General features: G+C 36.7%; 2 protein-coding genes and 1 long non-coding RNA gene across 5 annotated transcripts; 1 reads left to right on the top strand and 2 right to left on the bottom strand.

Annotated features, from left to right (window-relative positions):
• Window positions 1-1,017: 1,017 nt before the first annotated feature.
• Window positions 1,018-5,134, bottom strand: LOC107812008 (UMP-CMP kinase). Its single transcript, XM_075252029.1, has 10 exons — window positions 4,835-5,134; window positions 4,671-4,769; window positions 4,514-4,573; window positions 4,335-4,389; window positions 2,709-2,826; window positions 2,472-2,628; window positions 2,202-2,282; window positions 2,029-2,136; window positions 1,759-1,823; window positions 1,018-1,446 (listed from the first exon to the last, which is right to left on the bottom strand). The coding sequence occupies exons 2-10, from the start codon at window positions 4,722-4,724 to the stop codon at window positions 1,434-1,436; spliced, it is 711 nt and encodes a 236-aa protein (XP_075108130.1). The 5' UTR covers window positions 4,725-4,769; window positions 4,835-5,134; the 3' UTR covers window positions 1,018-1,433.
• A 908-nt stretch (window positions 5,135-6,042) lies between these two features.
• On the top strand, window positions 6,043-9,706 carry LOC142180327 (uncharacterized). Its single transcript, XR_012708802.1, has 2 exons — window positions 6,043-7,094; window positions 8,350-9,706. It is a non-coding gene; the product is annotated as an uncharacterized LOC142180327 (long non-coding RNA).
• LOC107811996 (putative serine/threonine protein kinase IRE) lies at window positions 6,130-17,184 on the bottom strand. Of its 3 annotated transcripts, XM_016637012.2 has the most exons (18): window positions 16,332-17,184; window positions 15,897-15,964; window positions 15,606-15,782; window positions 14,206-15,483; window positions 11,854-12,026; window positions 11,458-11,707; window positions 10,956-11,048; window positions 10,687-10,827; window positions 10,492-10,584; window positions 10,056-10,260; window positions 9,608-9,693; window positions 8,357-8,445; window positions 8,023-8,074; window positions 7,859-7,915; window positions 7,597-7,767; window positions 7,305-7,385; window positions 6,923-7,021; window positions 6,130-6,581 (listed from the first exon to the last, which is right to left on the bottom strand). In XM_016637012.2, exons 1-17 carry the CDS (start codon window positions 16,717-16,719, stop codon window positions 6,932-6,934), a joined length of 3,492 nt encoding a protein of 1,163 aa, XP_016492498.2. In that variant the 5' UTR covers window positions 16,720-17,184; the 3' UTR covers window positions 6,130-6,581; window positions 6,923-6,931. The 3 variants fall into 3 exon arrangements, with proteins under 3 accessions (XP_016492498.2, XP_016492491.2, XP_075108129.1); XM_016637005.2 differs by having other exon boundaries at window positions 6,130-7,021; window positions 16,332-17,183; XM_075252028.1 differs by lacking the exons at window positions 6,130-6,581; window positions 6,923-7,021; window positions 7,305-7,385 and having other exon boundaries at window positions 7,606-7,767; window positions 7,859-7,892.
• Between the last annotated feature and the right edge of the window lie 993 nt (window positions 17,185-18,177).

Genomic DNA, 18,177 nt, shown 5'->3' with positions numbered 1-18,177 from the left:
TCGAGGGCACCCTAGCTCGAAGGTTAAATTTCGTTTCAACACTGGTTTGCTTTATTTTATAGCTCATTTCTGTTATTAATCTTCATATTTATCAATTGGTATTAAATGAAATCACGTGTCCTTAGAACCATATTATAAGTGTAATTGTTATCCAATTTTTAGGGTAAACATGTTTGCTATTTCTATTTTCTTTTTAAATGTTATAGTATTTAATATATTAAAATTTCTCATTGTTAGTTCAATTTGCCTTTTTGAATTTCTTGACATTAAGCTGTTGGATATAATGTTGTTGCGTACGTCAATAAATCAACAGTTGGGTCTTTTTATGTTTAAAAAACTTATTCAAAGATGTTTGTCACAGTTTGTCTAGCCTGTACTCAAAGAAGCACTACTATGTCGTGTTATGTTACAAATAACTTTTTTTTTTGGGAATGGGACATCTAATTTATGTAATGGTGCTACTTAGTAATAAGTAAAATCTCCTATTTACCAACAAAAATGAAGATGAAAACCAGTGGTCGACTCACATGACTAGCTCCTCAGATCATATAGAAGTTCATTAAAATTCCTATGTTACATGCTGGTTAATTGATCACAGAGCTGAGTAAATTAGTACTTTTTGAAAATTAATCCATAATCTTAAAATACAGAACTGATAGGTGCTGAATGGCTATATTTCCATAAAGATATCAAGGTAGTCCACATACTAGCAAGGAACTGAGATGAAACAGATAAACTAATTAGGTAATGGAATGGCGTATAAGGAACTGCAGATAGCATTGGTCCTTCCATCAAGTTATTTACTGTCGATGTGCTTACAAGTTAGAATCTAATAGCTGCATAATACCATATGAAAACTACTTTAAATGTTTATCCTTATATAAAATCAAATTGCAAATAAACCAATGCATTAGATATGGGTTGCAGGACAGGACAAAGATCATTAATAATTGCCTGTAATTTTATTTTCAGCATCTTCCAAGAAATATAACAAATTGCAGAACTCTTGACCAGGGATTGACTGCAGAAGCGATTTATTAGAACAAAGACTCCTCCTTATACGTGTATATGTATACAGTATGGGTTATAGCATAAAAAAGATAAGGTAACGTATAACAATTACAACAAAATAGAAAAGAAAAAGACAATCTGTAAACTTGCCGTATGAGAGGCATATTCATCTATATTGGTCGATGGTTTTGGGTTCCAGTAAGATTGGCCTAGAGGAGGTGGGAGGAATGGAATTTATTTTCAAGATTACGGCTCTGATCTATATTGTTTACCGTAAAAGCAGGGTAACAAAAATCAAAAGCTGGACATTGCAATTTGCCTTTTTCACTTTGCCATTTCTTCCATAAATTGATCTCTGCTCTTGTGTACTTTTCTGCAGCAGATTCAACTACTTCATTCCTATACTTCTGAAGGGTGTCGGTTTATACCAATGAGCTGCTTAAACAAAAATTGAGCCATGAGAATGTTTCCACATTGGACATAGTGACACTTCTCAACAAAGGCAAAAGGTGGAAGAAAGAAGAGATCAAGTGAGAGCAATACCCTAGTTAGGTACAAAAACAGTTGCAAGAAAAAAGATCAATCGAGAAGAATTGAAAGAGAGAACATAAACATCCAGTAGTCAAAATTTGTGTCCCCAAGAAGTAATAAGGTAACTATCATGATCTTGACGCATATTATATATATACAAATATATATATATATATGCATGCCTGGGAAGATGGCAGCAGCAGAATGCAAATATACCTCAATGAACTGAAAATTGGCCGGACTCGTTCAAATATCTCTTCCTGAGTTCCAGTACCATCGACCTGCATGAATTCGTTTTTTTGTGAAGAAAAAGTGATATACGAATAAGTTGCTAGGTTCAAGATGAACAGGATACGCCAACAGAAACCACTAACAAATATATAGCACCTTTTTTAACATGAAAGGGGAAAAAGGGGAGAATAAAAGGCCTCGTCAAGCAGAAATTTTCAACATTTTAGAACAAGTTGTCACCATAGGAAAGAGTACCTTGTAAAGCTTTCCTTTCTTGGCATAATGGTTGACTACAGGAAGAGTTACAGCTTTATATACTTTTAGGCGCTCCTTGACTGTATGTTCATTATCATCAACTCGCCCCTGAAAAAGAAATGTTATATTATCTTTTCCTCTTCAGGACAAACGTAAAACATAAAAGCAGTCACCTCATTCCGGTTCAATACTCGTTTGACCATTACTTCTTCAGGGCAATCAAAGAAAAGCACAAAGTTTGGTTCAGCACCAATCTGCATTCACATCTGAACTTCATAATCTTTAAAATCAACAACAGGATCATCGACTTCGCAGTGCATCAGGTAAACTGGAATGAAGTTCCTTTAAATAACTAAACATGGCTGGAGAATATCCAGTTTAACTGACAACACTCATTACATTTAAAGACTAGAGAAGCAAAAAATTTCATCAAAGGAACTTACAATCCTTTCATATGCCGTTCGGTTCTCTTCACTTCTTGGAAAACCATCAATTAGAAACTTACGATTTCCAGCTGATTCAATAGCCTTTCGAATCAGCTTGACAGTCACCTCTGATGGAGCAATACTTCCTTCCCTCATTAACTTTTGAATCATGGCACTGAATTCAGATAGAAAGATATTACAAATTTTTGTGGGACCTGAACTAAAAATCCACAATGGGAAACATGGAATTCATACCCCTCCTCAGTGCTGGAATACATCTCTTTCCTCAATAGATCTCCTGCACCTATGTGTTCGAACCCAAAAGTTTCAGCAATCTTCAGGCATTGAGTACCTTTACCACTACCAGGACCACCTAAAAGGACAGCATAATTGCTCAGTAATTCCATATTTTACCCAAAAAATCTAGAAAACAGTACATGCAACAGACATTTGTCTATTCCTATGTATACTCACGTGTAGAACTTTAGCTGAAAAACAGTCATTAAGGGGGAATGTATGTACTTTTTAACATATTGTTGAGCTAAGCCAGCCCGAAGATAATTTTAACATCGTGTGATATTGTCTATTCTGGGCCAACTGCCAAGCCCTCACGGTTTTCCTCGAAAGGCCTCACACAGTTTAAGAGTATCCCTACACCTTATAAGTAGGTTCTTGTTCTTATTAACTACCATTGTGGGACTTTGTTCATACAACCAACAGTTACTTCTAGACTTATTCTCTTCATTCCAATAAGAGTGTCCTAATCAGTATCGTGAAAATGTCCACTTTGCCATAAAGAAACCTCTGTACCTCATTATCTTTTGCTTAAGGTTATACATGATTAAATGAGAACCACTATCAAAATTCTCAAAAGAAAACTGGTGGTGTTCCACCGACCGGCCCATCCCAAAGTCCAACTACAAACTTTTTAACTGCAACAACTTAAATATACGCTATTGGAGTTGGAATTACCTCGGCAGCTGGAACAAACTTGCCCTCCAATGTATCCTCGTTAAGGGAATCTAGATTGTACTCATTCCAATTACCAGACTCAAAGAGTCCGGTATTGTTATTTATTGTCACCAACTCCCCGAGGATTAAGTAATTTGCATGCATGCTGCCTTCCTTGGATGTGATAGCTATTTCACATGCCTCTTGTTCTTACTAACTACCAATGTGGGACTTTATTCATACACCAATAGTTACTTCTAGACTTATTCTCTTCATTCCAATAAGAGTGTCCTAATCAGTATCATGAAAATGTCCACTTTGCCATAAAGAAATCTCTGTACCTCATTATCTTTTTGCTTAATGTTATACATGATTAAATGAGAACCACTATTAAAATTCTCAAAATAAAACTGGTGGTGTTCCATCCCCTCCTATATCAACCCCCTCCCCCTCCCCCCCCCCCCAAAAAAAAAAGAAGAAGAGGAACAACACATACTTTAGCAAACAGTATTGGAATGAGATGATTTGAATGGAAAATCGTGGTAGGTGAGGATTCATATAGCCGGCTCCTACTTGTTTGAGACTGAGGGATAGTAATAAGTATCAACAACAACAAAAAAGTAACACGGTCCACTCCAAGGTCATAGAGATATCTATCTCAGACTAGCTACAATTAAGAAAAGATTTAATTGGGATAATCATTGAAAAGATAAATCAAGGGCAGAGCTACAATGCTCCTTACGAGTTCGGAGAACCTAGTAATATTATGTATAGATGATCTTTTCAGAAATTAGTTAGCTGCCTTTTCTAGAATCCAGAACCCATATACTTAAAATCCTAGAGATATTAACCAAATTTCGACAAGATAAACTAGAAAAAATCCGTGTCTGAATAATGCAATCTAATAGACTAAAAAGTGAATTTAGTTACCCAAAACAAAAGCGACAAAAGGGCTATTTCTTGTGGAAGAGCTTTCACTTTCTACCTACACGCGTAACAAAGGAAATAAAAAACCAGGAGTCAATAACATTTCGTAGGAAAAATAATTCACCGTAAGAAATGCTAAAAAAATTCCAATAGCGCTGAACAACAAAAACAAAACGAATTACCGGGTTGATAATTTCAGTAGAAAAAGCTTGATAAATCTTCAGCTGATCAGCTCTTTTCACCTATTTGCAGTAGATAATAATATCCAGAGAAATTGACAGCAATATTGAGAGGTTTGCAGCAGCAAAGAGATTGGATCAACTGTAGTAAAAGACATACCTGGTGAAAATGAGAAAAAAAGAGAGGGAGTGAAGTCAAACGCCTCCTGTACATCTCTGATCCTCCTATTCCTTTTCTTTTTGGGAAAAATTTGCTCTCCTGGATTTGGATTTCAGTGTTGAAAAAGCACGTCCAGTGAAGTGAATGAGTCACATAAACAATACCTGTGCGCACGTTAGAGTCCCATAAACGCTGCAACAGTTGTCGGGACCGTTTCCAAATCGGGTTTGGGTCTCTCCGCTTCTTCAATGATTTTTTGAGTTTAGACTTTAGACCTAAGGCCCTAGAGTTATAATCGTAACCGATTGAATCAAAATCAGCCTTAGGATGTCTAGTGTCTACTACTGAAAAGACCAAAAAAGTAATCTTTAAGTGGGTCTTTTTTTTTTTCTTTCTTTTTTGCTAAACAGATGCATTTATTGAAAGAAAACTAAGAAGCGTTGTTGTCCATAAAATTGTTTTCTTGCACGAATTACATTGAATGACCTTTTCCTCTTTTAAGTAATTTGGTAGTGCTGTTATTGACAAATTACTACAACTACTAAGTTGAATGACCTTTTCTTATTAAGTCGGTATTCTATGCCTAATCTTAAGTTACTACTCACTCCGGTCCAAATGAATTTTATTTTTTTATTTTGGTCCAAAATAAGTGTTCATTTATATAATCAAAAAAAAATTTAATTTGTTTTTCCAAAATTACTCTTATGTACGTATTCCTAAAAAGTTTTTTACTCCTCACATTAACTATACTGCAACATTTAGTTAAGGTTAGTTTAGTTATACTAACTATTTTTGTCTAGAATTTTATTTTTCCTTAATGGGTGTGTCTAAAGCAAATTGGGCACTTATTGTGAACCGGATGGAATAACAAGTTAGTTTCTCTTTTGTTCTTTTCTTTGTTTGGTAGTACTTCAATACCTCTTAATCCCAATATCAGTCTGGTATGAGTTTGATCAAACTCAAACTTGGTTTGCTAATAAAGTGAAATTAGCTTTTTGCTTTTTGTGAAGTTTATTAAATTTTTCCAAGTTTTGAAGTCCTTTTAGTCACTTTTGGAAAAATGTGGCTTTTAAAAAGCTCTTTTTTGCTTTGGCAAAATTCATGAATAACCCCTTAAATTTAACACCAACTGCCAAGTAGACACTTTAATTTTGCTTAGTGATTAGTTAGGCACCTTTACTCGGCAGAAATGGTGTATAAATGGTCACTAACAAAATTCAAGTATTTACCTGATATTTGGTGCCAAATTTAAAGAGGCATCTATGACTTTCGCCTTTTCTTTCGTAGTTTCTTAGGGAAGAAACGGAGTGAAAGTCTGAAAAGGTTTTATAAATATTTACGAGATTCATCACGTTAATTTTCCTTTATGTCTTGCTCTAATTCGGTCCTTCACGTTCTCTTCGAAATATTGCAAAAATAAGAAATAAAAAAAAAACAGAAAGACGTCAACGTCTACCACTTACCATTGGAACAACCAATTCTAGGGGAAGAAGAAAAAGAATATCAAGATGAGTATCTAACCAATAACTGTTAAATAACTAATCTCAGCAAATGTGTTTTGCTGCAGTGACAATCAGGAATCAGATACTTCATTAGTTTGGAAGAGTTTCTGGAAATTACAGTGATTGCTCCCTTCAACTCCAGTGAAACTTCCAGCTTCAATCAAGAAAACATTTTTGGCCAAGGGAGGAGCAACTTTGATGGCCCCCAAACTGATTTGGTTATGCCTTTTTTTTCTTTCCCCAGAATTCGGTTATGGCTTTTTGATATTCAATTTTGAGAATCTAAACTTGGGCTTTCCAGTAACACGGACAAACTCAGGAACACCAGAGATGTCTACTATTTGGACAACCAAAAGCCTTGTCAGCGGTTCCATGGCCAATTTACCCTGAAGGCCTGAACACTGATAAACTGCAAAATTTAACATATTTAAGAGCACTTATATACAAAATCCCTGACAAAAGGGGTTGAGGAGAAGAGAAGGGTGCAATTAAGTGGCATCTACATATTCTCCACAGCGTTTGACATCTCTTAGGTCCTCCTGAATGTCAACGCGGTACAATCTGCTGCACAATCCTCAATTTGGCAGGAGGCAGAGATTTTAACTAAATAATCATCTCTTCACCTGGAGGCCTTAGCTGAGGTGGAGGATAGAGCCTATTCCACATGATGCCATACGCATTTTCGTTGTGGAAAATGTCACCGGCACTTAGAAACAAAGTGAGGCAGCATGTAACTGCGGAAGCAGTAACCTCTTTTTCTCAAGGAACAGATGGGTTTTCAGCTTCCTCTGATTCTTTAGGAGTCTTTCCGGCTAAATCATAATTAATAGAAGCCAGCTGTGACAAGTTCTGGAAGCATCCAAAGAAGAAAGAGAGAAGGCAAATGAGATAGAGAGGAGAGAATGAAGAACAGAGAGAAGAGGTCAGTTAGCACATTTGATTAGAGAAATATAGTAATCAAAGCTATGTCCACGAGTTTCTCTCAAACTACAGCAAGACTTATCAGGTCAAATGTGCTTGTCAATACTCTAGAATTCATCACAAAAGAGATGTAAAGCAACTAAACAGAGATAACACCATCTTCATGTAAATTACTCAAACAATAGGATCATAGCCAGGCAGCATTTCTTACCTTAAATGAAAAATTACTGAAAGAGTAGTTCACATTCAGGGCAGGGGTACTAAACTCTGCTAGATTACCGCATTCATCTCCCTGTCATGACAAATTATGAGTTAGAACAGGATAACAACAACATATACCAGAACATTGTGGGTAGAGTGATTTTATCTAAGTATTTTGAATATCAGAGGGTCAAAGGGCAGACAGGTATAAACCGGTAATCCTTCTGTTAGAAATCCAGGTGGCCCAGGTTGTAATTAAATTTTAATTATAGAAATGCTCTGCAAATTAGAGAAATTTATACCGCTTCATCCTGTAGATTGCTGTATGAACTGCTGCTACATGAGGCACTGCCACTCTCACTCAACTCATAAAAATCACTACCTCCATTGACATTCTCATCTTCTGGATTCCAAATGTAACGGCTCATAAAATAGCTAGTGTCATGTGCATCAGCAGACGGGACAAACGTAGCCTGTCGACAATTAATTATAGCATTAAAAGTTCCTCCTGACCAAATCCTTTTTGTTGGAGAAATGTAGAGAAAGACAGAAAGAGAAAGAAACCTTTTGCCTTGCAAGTGTGTCCCAGTTGATATCCCTGAAGAAAAGATGTCGCTTTACCTGTTAAAATAAAGAAGATAAAAGGGAATAAACTTGAATTTTCTTTTACATTTCATAGTTTAGAAGAGGCTGGAATTCAGTGTGACTTGGTAATGGGGAATTTTCACCTCTCCTGCCCCTGTTGCACCTAACCTTTGAACTGGGTTTTCATTCAGCAACCTAGAGAAAGCAAAAATGAATTTAAGCACAGAAGTAGGCAGCTTCTCAATCATGTGCCAAGTATCTTCCTGATACTAGCTACTGAGACTTTTATGAGTAGTATAGATTATTCAGTCATGTGAAAGAAACTGGAAAAGATCAACCTTTATTTTTGTAATTTTCCTAGAGAGCAAATAATAACTCCCACGGTAGATGAAAGGGATTTTGTTGGCTTTTGCGAATTTAGAATCACAAGTATTTCTGATAATTACCTAAAACCAAGACTTTTGTTGCAGGACTTACTTGTTAATCAAGTCATATGCTTCCAAGCTCATTTCTTCTCGTATCTTAGGCCAAGGTATGTCCATGTTAATGATATTGTCAAAAATTTGCTGCAACAAAATAGAAGCGCTTGATATTAGGTTATGCCACATGTTTACACATGCATAACAAAATTGTTTAACAAACTTCCTCAAAAGTCGAAGAACAAATGATTTCTATCTTAGAGAAGTTGCCCAATCGGAGCAAAGAACAGTTTTCCATCCACAGAAAAGTCCTTTTTGCAAAACTCAAATGACATGCAGAATAAATAAAGTTAAAAGCATCTTGGTATTTAAATAGGTTCATAAAATTAATATAGCAGCACCAACAGAATGGAAAGAAACCTAAGCGCCCCTGAGAAGTAATCTGGGTTTAATACAATAGTTCATAATCCAAGAATTAAATCTCCGGAAAAGCAAACTGTTCCATATTGATCATTCTTAACAACCAACACACCTTCTAAAGCATTCAAAATGAATTGCATTACCGTCGAGAATGTATGACAAAATTAGCACAACGTAGTCAGTGCAACCAGTTATATAACTCCATATTACAGAATACCAGAACTGTCAACTTAAGAAAACAGGATTCTCAACTTTAAAGAACCACAATCGACGTGGATATTCTAACCGGAGCAGCTCATTCGTTCTTATTAGCCATGCACACATGGAGGAAGACATTAATTACATTGTGGACTTTCAGAATCATAAACATCATCACTACTGTGTTATAACCATGGAACGAACACTCTCATCCACATCTAACATATTTCTCACTTTCAACAATAAATTTTTATGAAAATTAGAGAGGAGGTTCAGCATAAAATTTGAAAAAAGATGGACACAATCATCAGAGTTCATGCTTCAAGTCAACCTATCTGTCACAGTCTACAATGAGGATGAATCATCCTGCAGAACTAGAAATCTGTCATATCCATCTTAGCGGGAAAAGCAGGCTAGAGTTAGCTGTTAGTCTAAAAGTTGCAAAAGGAGAAAGGGAAATCCTGGTTAAGAGGAGTTGTTAATTAATTAGTGCATTTATTGTTAAATGAGATTCGAAAGCATTTAAAAGAATGTACATTTTATATATAAAAAATGAACATTGAAATCTTAAAATTTAAGCAACAAGGGAAGGCAATCACCAATGATAATGTCCAAAAGAATAATAATCTCTACAAAAGAAAAAAAAAACTGCAGAGCTGTCTTGTAGTCTTATCGGATACAACAAGCATACCTGAGGATGTTCTGCATTAAAAGGAGGAAGACCAACAAGAAGCTCAAACAAAATAACACCCACCGACCACCAATCCGCTGTTACACCTGGAAAAGAAAATAGATTTATTTTAGCTGAAATCACAATGAAACAACTTGCATAAAAACATATGCACTTCCTCTCTCCAACTTATCAGACACGATTTGGACTAAGCGTGGATTAAGACATTGATTTTGCTTAAGAATATTATAGGTGAAAGTAGAAAGAACTTTCAGAATAGTTTTCCAAAGTTGATTTGTAGGTGAAAGGTTACATGTTTAAATGTGAATTCTTGATACTAGTAATGGAGACATAAGAGTAGAAGTTTGTCAAAATTTTCAGACGTTCCAAAAGGGAAAATGTGCTTCATAAACTGGGAAGAGGGAGTAGTTTGTGACTATGTAAGATCAATCACGAGGTAAGTCCAAACCATGTCCCATGCCGAGAAGTATCTCCGGTGCTAGATAATCAGGGGTGCCAATAACTGAATTCTTTTGCCTCTGTTCTCTTTTGAGTGATTGCTCTTCCATCTTGGGCTTATCTTCCCCAAGAAAGGCAGAACTTGGCACTGATGGTCCTGCTAAGTCATCAGTGCTATTGATGAGACCAACCTTTGAGAGCCCAAAATCTGTTAACTGTAATTATAACGATTAGATTGTGAGAACTAGGAAACTAAAAATAAATAAAAGTCACAGAAGATGTTGTCAAATCCGTTAAACAATGGGTGAAATTCAACTCAGCTTAACAACAATAATTCAGACATTTGAGTTTTTGGACCTTTCAACAAAGTAAAAACGCTACTTTTTTTTAAAAGGTAAGGATTAACAAGTAAAAAGAGTACTAAGCTGCATAAAAGTATTTTTGACCTTGATGTGACCGCTCGGACCTATCAACAAGTTATCTGGCTTCAAATCTCTGTGAATGATATTTAAAGAATGTAGATACTCCAATGCAAGAACCTGGATAGGACAAGACAAATAAGATCTATATACCATTTCTGGGAACAGAAGAAAAGTTGGTAGGATGCCAAGGTTTGGCAAGCCTATTAAACTAGTCCTTACTAGTTCTGCAATGTATATACGTGCCATATCTTCCTCTAAGCAGCCCAAATTTCTCAGTAATGAGAAAAGATCCCCACCATTTAGGTACTCCATGACCAGATAAAGATTATCCCTGCATGTGAAGGAGTAAAAAAAGCGGACCTGTTCACCACCAGATAATCCATTAGTATGGTTTCTTAGAAGTGCCTCGTTTCTTATTTTAACAGTGTGATATCCGTTAATTTCAATTAGCCTAAACTTGATTCATAAAAGAGAAGAGATCGACTAACCACAAAAGGATTGCGGACTGATATTAAAATATCTCTCTCGGCCAATATATTTTCTACTGCATTTTTGCGTATCATGTCAGCCTTTTTCAAAACCTGTGAAAATTATGGTCGATAAAGTTCAGGGAATGGAGTTACAACCTAAAATGGGCAGAAAAAATAGCAAAAAATTGCAAAATCAATATGATTGGTAGGTCTGACAGAAAGATAGAGAACATAGTTCAAACAACAGAACTATAGGCAACGAAAATTCTGAGACCTAACAGGTTATTAGTTTTTTTATAGAGAATAGTTTTTGATATATAAGATGTGATAGATTCAGGAGAAGAAAGCTTCCAGACTTTGATGATTTTGAATAAATTAGTGGACAGAATCATGGATGTATGTAGGTGTGTGTGTGTGTTAGTTTCAGCTAGTTTCAACATCTAACATATATGCAGAATAATAGGACGATCTCCTGCAAATTACTTGAAATTATTATCCTTTAATTGGGCACAGTTTTTACCTTGATTGCAAATAAATCACCTGTTGCCCTTTTCTTGGCCAGGAAAACTCTCCCAAAAGCTCCCCTGCTGATTGGTTTTATAATTTCAAAATCTTCAATAGATGTTCGATCCTTGGACACTGTATTTATAGGGCTTGCACGCACACTACGACTTGTATCATCTTCTGTTGAACTGTCCTCATCACCTGTGGTATTGGATGGTTCCACTTTTTCATCTTCAATGTGCCCACAAAGTAATACATACTTCTCCCTGTAGAGTTTGAGTAAACATGCAAATTAGAAGTAGAATGACGTCTGAGGTCAAAGATGAACTAAAATCAAAACATAAACTTCTCTTAATTTTTGTGGACAGTTATTATCATTTTTACGAAAATTTACAAGAATAATAGAACTCACTGCAATAGTTTCTCAATACGTCTCCCGAAGGTCTCAACAACAAGAGCATCTACCTTCCTTTCCTGAATTGCATATTTTAGGTCTTCTAGTCGGTCAAGCAAGTATTCCAATGTACTGTAATCATTGTTGTTTGCGTTGGCAACTGATCGAGCAATATCCAATAGCTTATTTATCTGCCATGATTCTCCACGATGTAATTAACAGACTTAATCAACGTCCAATTGATAAAACAAGCAAGTAAGGAACCTATACTATTTAAACACCAATTGGGTGGCTGACAGCACAAATGTCAAAATTATGACAAAAGCCAGAATATGAAGATAATGACCAACAATTTATACTACTAATAAACAACCAACTTCCAATAGTAGCTTAGTTGGTGGCTACTCCTAAAGGTGTAAACCTAAAAATCATCCTGAAATTCCTGCTACTAACTTCAACGTTATGGGGCTAAACTGGTCTGTTTATTGTACTACATCCGGTCGTCTTTTATTACCGCCATCTAGTTTCTTTTTTTTTTCTTGACTTGAAAACACTCTTAGTTACATTGTTTTACGTTAAGCTTTTGCAAACAATTTCATTTAAAATACAAAAGCATTATTTCAAAAAATAAGCACTCATGACAAGTTTGTCACAGTTTATAATAATGCCTTTATGGACTGTAGGGCATTACAAATAAAAATAAAACATACAAGTAAAGAATGTAGAAGGAACAGAGAGAGAGAGAGAGAGAGAGAGAGATCAAAAATATGAAGTTTGGAAAAGGCAAATTTACAATGGGAATCTTTTGAAGGCCTCATTAACCATGTCGTGGACCAAAAAGAGTTGAGAGAGAGAGAGAGAGAGAGCGCACAAATATGAAGTTGAAATCCTTATGAAAGGGGCATCAACTATGTACATGAACCAAAAAGGACTTGGCGCTTAGAAAGCCCTGGCCTTCTTGTTTTAAAAATCCATTTGTATTACTGCTGCAATTCATAGATGCTTCCTTTATTGAACTCCAGCTACCAGATACAGTAATAATATAGCACCTGACTATGTTTGATATTGGTGTCTCATAATTGCTAGATATCAGCTTACCATTTTACAGATTTTATTTGCAAACCAAATGGGATAACTATTTTATGATAGTCTTCTCACACACAGTTTCTTCCAAATTCATAACTCCAAGAGAACTACTAAAGTAATGAGATCTACTAATAACTAATATAATTGTAAAATGATATATAGCAGAATCTAAGTTGCTCGGGCAAGGGTGCGGGTGTCCGACACTTGTGCGATCTAGAGGTCGGATCCTTCGAGATGTAAATTTTAAGATTTGGGGATACAGATCCTAGTACGGATACGGATGTGGGAATCTAGCTAAAAATAATTAAAAAAAAATATCTTTAAATTATGAGAAATTTTGTGGGATTTCACTGGGCTTGTTGTTGTTGTTACTTAGGTATATCTTGTAAAGTGTGGATTTCTTAAAGGATGGATTTCCTAGATAAGGTATGCTATTTTCTTCAAATTTACCCTAGTTTTGGTTTTGATTTCGTGAATCAAATTGTATCTCGTCTCGAATTTTTCCATCTGTTGTAGTCATACCCAAAATTGTTTGACCAGATCCGGTACGGATCCCATACCCACACCCATACTAGTGTTGTGTCGACACGGGTGCAGCACCTAAACTGCCGTGTCGGAGCAACTTAGAGCAGAATTACATTAGCTGTCAATTACAGAACCAGATAAAGTCCCAACAATCTCAATCACAGAAGAAGCTTTTTACTTCAACATCTGCCACTATATGCATTTGCTGAACTACCAATCAAGAATATTAAAGTATGTTTGAGCAAGAACTAGAGGTCAAAACAGCTGCAAATATATGATAGGTAACTTAGATGCATGCTTAAATAAGTCTCTTAACAGATAAAACAATTTCTACCACAAAAGGCCCAAAAGATCTGTATTATACACAAAGCCCTTTAATTGTCCATAAGAAGAAACCAGCTTTGTTATAATGACCTATACTGGAGCACAACAACAACACCAACCTTTGTCCCAGAAAATTTTCTTGTATGAGATTGTGATGTCCTACTCTCCCTTGCACAAGTAATAGAATTTTGGGCTAAAAAGTATAGTTCAAACAAAAATAAATCTTCTATAGTTTGTATGCTTCAGCATGCATTGTAGCTTTTTTAATAGTTGTCTAAAAGTAAAACAAGCAGCATCACATAAAGGTCAGAGTAAAATGATTTTAGCTATACATGGTAGATTCCAAATGTAAAGGTCAGAGTAAAATGAGTAACCTCAGGAAAACGTCCAGAACTGAGAGGACAGTACCATAGTAATTCCTATCATATTCTGTACCTGCTGATAATTTTCATGTTCAGATACCATTCTTCGTCCACTCAGCATCAGTTCGATCTGGCTAGTTCGTGGAGTCACTAAAGGTGACCGAGGCGTTAAGCACCCGACTGAAGACTGTTTCTTAGATATATCAGTCAAGCTGTTGACATTTTCCCGAAGGCATCTCCTATCGGACTCAGGAAGATAATCTAGCATGTCCTCAGAGCATCGTTGAGACAAGCCATTCTGCTTGACTAACAAGCCATTCAACTCTTCAGGCATATTCAATGTAGACCCTCTTGATACATTAGGACTTCCTGCCCCTGTGTCCGTGCTCTTCGGTGTCCATGATTCAAGTATTCTTTCAAGAGTATCCACAACTCTTTCTAGTCGTTCATTTACTGTCAAGCCCTTTAGATCACATCTATCAGCAATTGTACATATTCTCGAGTGCTGTTCTACGTACACAGTTGGTATTTCAACTTCACATATTCGGCAAATAAATGAATCTTCATATGACAAGCAAGGTTGATCCCACATTCCCCAATTGACCTTCGTAATCTTTGAGGTTTCCTCAGAATACTCAGGGTGGCATAATGGATTGTTTCCAAAACTATCCATCTCCTCTTTGTGTTGCAGACCATCAGTTTTGCCTTTGGACGGGGTTGTTTCAACAGAGTCGTGTCCCATACGGCTTCTTTCAGCTGCAGAAGGAAGTTTCTTCCAAGACGACATTCGGTAGCTTGCAGTGGCAGCAGCGACACTTTTTGCAGTGCTAACGTCCATGGTATCTCCAACTTCACTTATTTGGTCTTGTTTAACAGCCAGATTACGTTGCTCGTGTCCTACGAACTTTTGACCTCTTGTTGCACTTAAGTCCTGGCTTTTGGACCCACTAAGTCGTTCTGGATAAAATCCAAGGTCACTAAGTTGGTGAAAAGTCAAAATGTGGTCTTCCTCATAACCACTCTCCTTTTGGAACTGCACAAGTCTAGTGCAACGAGTAAGAATAAACAGAAGGTGGGTGTGCGCTTGCTTAAGGGTTCCCATAGGTAGCTCTTGACGGTGGTCATCTAGACTCTGAACAATGCCTTCACACTTTGACCAGAATTCACTTGGTGGCATCTTAGCGCAACGCCTAGCTGTAACCAACAAATCTTCCAACCTCTCTCTCCATTCAGGATGAGATTCTGAAGTCTTCTCGAGTATACCAACCAAATCTCCTGCAAAGATGCCTAGGTCAGCATTGACCTCTTCCTTTAACTTGTCAAATTTTGCTCGTACCATCACCATGATTTCCTGTAAAGTGGCATACAGAGAAACTGCTAAATTATCAAGTATCAAACAGCAAAAGAAGGATAAGCTTTCAGGGCCTCAGAAAATTTATGTTGCATAACTGGAGCTAAGAAAAGGCAACATACTTCCATACGCCCAAGAGCACGAGACTTCCAGAATGGAAGTGGGCGGACTCCTTTTGAATTTAGTTCATGAGAGAAGCTCTTGATGTCTGGAATTCTCTTTCTACGACCACTGGTAACTCGCAGTATAGCCTGAAAACGCGGAGATTGCATTTCCTTGGAGAAAGCTGCATGGCTTCCCTATAATGAGCAAAATCACAACGAATTTCTACCTCACCAATACATAGCATAAACCATTTCCAGAAGGAATGTAAAGTGATGAACAAAAGCAAATAAAGTAAAATGTAATTTCACCTCTGCACTTGAAATACATGGCGAAGGCACTTTCAAAGGTTTCGACTGACTCCATTGGACTTTTTTACCTGAAAAATTAATGCACTATTTAGGCTGAGATGTGTTAAATTCTAAAATTCTCAAACAATCTTCCACAGATACCACATTTCTAAAATAACTGGTAGGAGTATATTCTTCAAGTACAAAGACAAGGGGGCATAGCTTATTTCCGCATTATTTTGCGACCTATTTGGATTTAAGACACCATTTCATATTTATAAATTCAAAGTTTTGAGACTTCAAATGAGATGCTAATAAGGATTGAGGTTAGGCATGTTTTTAAAGTCAAATTTCTTAATTATATCCAAAGAGATGCAAATAATTCCAGATTTTGAATTGAAATACATAAACCAAATCACATTCCTTTCACGGGGTAGAAAGGAACGTGAAATCGACCTTGTTCGGAAGAATGTGTAGCAGGTTTTTGAACAGAGGTCGCCGATTTAGAGCCTAGGTTGTCGGCTTCATCTCTACCCCTATATTCATCAACATCCAATGGAGTAACGATAGAATTACAAATCCTAAGAGGTGATGGAGCAGAACGCGTCCTAATATGGTTTAGGCCGAGAATTGAAGCCTCGTTCGTCGATGATGTTTCACTTCCACTTTCATGATCATCATCGTCGTCGTCGTCAACTCGATGGCGTACGGGTATGGGAGGAATCTTCCTTAGCTTCACAACGGACGGCGATTGGGCCCGGTCGGAAGAAGGTGAACCGGTGGCGATTGAATTTAGGGTTTTTTCCGGCTCCAGATTGTCTGAGGTGGACGATATCCTCGACATTGTAGTTGATTGTAGATTTAATAACGATCCGGTTGATCATAATTGCATGGTGATCAAAGAAGTATTCGATATTAAGTTTGGGAGGAGCGAGAGAAATGTGATTTTTAAAAGAAGGATGTAAAAATGGAAAGTGGGATTAGGAAATCCAGATTTTGGGATAGTGGGAGAAGAAGATTGAGAGTTTGAAGAAGAGGGAGATTTTCGCGGGAAAGGGGAAGTTAGAGGGCGACACGCAGTTGGGGTGTACTGGAAATGGACTGAGTTGGTTAATTCACTATAGTTACGTGCTTGCCACTTACTGTGCTTAACTAGGCAAGTATGTTTAAAAGGCGAATGTTATCATTAAAGAAATTTTTTTAGCATTTAAATAAAAATCTAAATTTACGTCTGCTAAAAATATTAAAAGAAGATGAGAATAAGGCGATAATAGCCGGTACGTAGTAGTTTGAGGGTCTTAACCACTTTGCACTTTTCTATCCTTTTTATATTTGAACTAGTCTTGACTCCTTGCGCTATCCTACACCAGTGAAATATATCTAGATAATCAAACTAGACCACTTCAATATAAAGTTAGACATCTTTATCCGGAGGCGAAGCCACAGTATGTGTTACGGGTTCGGCCGAACCCATTAACTTTGGTCCAAACCAAATATTTACCATAAGAAAATCATTGAATATGTACAAATTCTTAATTTAGAACTCAGTAACTTAAAAAGAACTAGAATTTCGAACCCAGTAACTTTAAATTCTGGCTTTGCCTCTGTCTTTATCATAAAACAGTCAGATGCACAAAACATCATGCGTTCACGATCTAAGGAAGGTCAATACCCCAAGGGTGTGATGTAGATACCATTACCCTAATACAAGCATTAGCGCTACTTTCATAGTTCAAACACGTGACATTTAGACCTTTTTATAACAATCACCCTATATAATAGCATTTCACTAGAAAAGCCAAGTTTTCTTCCAGAAATAATTTTTTATGTTAAAATCTCTAAAACTACCAATAATAGGTACAGAAATTTTGACCAAATATTTTAAAACTTTAATATACCACTTTAAATATCTGGAGATACTTGGAGGCAAAAGGTGTGTAGGTTCCTTACATTATGGCGATTAAGGACAATCATGATGGGGCTAAGACTCGGGTAAGGACAATAAGAGGCGACTTTGAGTATTTTTGTTGTTGTTATAGGGTTACACCAAGGCTCTGCGCTCAGTCCGTTCCTATTCGCCATGGTGATGGACGCGTTAACACTCCATATTCAAGGAGAGGTGCCATGGTGTATGCTATTCGCTGATGATATAGTTATGATTGATGAGTCGCGAGCCATATTAACGAGAGACTGGAGATTTGGAGACATGCTCTTGAGTCTAAGGGTTTCAAGTTGAGCAGGACGAAGACGGAATACCTGGAGTGTAAGTTTAGCGCTGAACCGGGGGAAGTGGGCGCGGATG

The sequence above is a fragment of the Nicotiana tabacum genome, chromosome 4 (genome assembly GCF_000715075.1).
Source record: "Nicotiana tabacum cultivar K326 chromosome 4, ASM71507v2, whole genome shotgun sequence".
In the NCBI taxonomy this organism is placed as follows: domain Eukaryota; kingdom Viridiplantae; phylum Streptophyta; class Magnoliopsida; order Solanales; family Solanaceae; genus Nicotiana; species Nicotiana tabacum.
The sequence above is the reverse complement of the archived record's forward strand: the minus strand, read 5'-3'. Positions and strand labels throughout refer to the sequence as shown.

What these genes read in the sequence shown, in the direction of transcription:
- LOC107811996 (XM_016637012.2), bottom strand. Translation starts at nt 16,719, where the DNA reads ATGTCGAGGATATCGTCCACCTCAGACAATCTGGAGCCGGAAAAAACC. An exon ending in CGTATTGAGAAACTATTGCA is followed by an intron (nt 11,708 to 11,853) that starts GTGAGTTCTATT and finishes CAAACTCTACAG; the next exon opens with GGAGAAGTATGTATTACTTT. An exon ending in TCAGTAATTTTTCATTTAAG is followed by an intron (nt 7,022 to 7,304) that starts GTAAGAAATGCT and finishes GGATGCTTCCAG; the next exon opens with AACTTGTCACAGCTGGCTTC.
- LOC107812008 (XM_075252029.1), bottom strand. Translation starts at nt 4,724, where the DNA reads ATGTACAGGAGGCGTTTGACTTCACTCCCTCTCTTTTTTTCTCATTTT. An exon ending in TATTCCAGCACTGAGGAGGG is followed by an intron (nt 2,629 to 2,708) that starts GTATGAATTCCA and finishes ATCTGAATTCAG; the next exon opens with TGCCATGATTCAAAAGTTAA. An exon ending in AGAAAGGAAAGCTTTACAAG is followed by an intron (nt 1,824 to 2,028) that starts GTACTCTTTCCT and finishes GAATTCATGCAG; the next exon opens with GTCGATGGTACTGGAACTCA.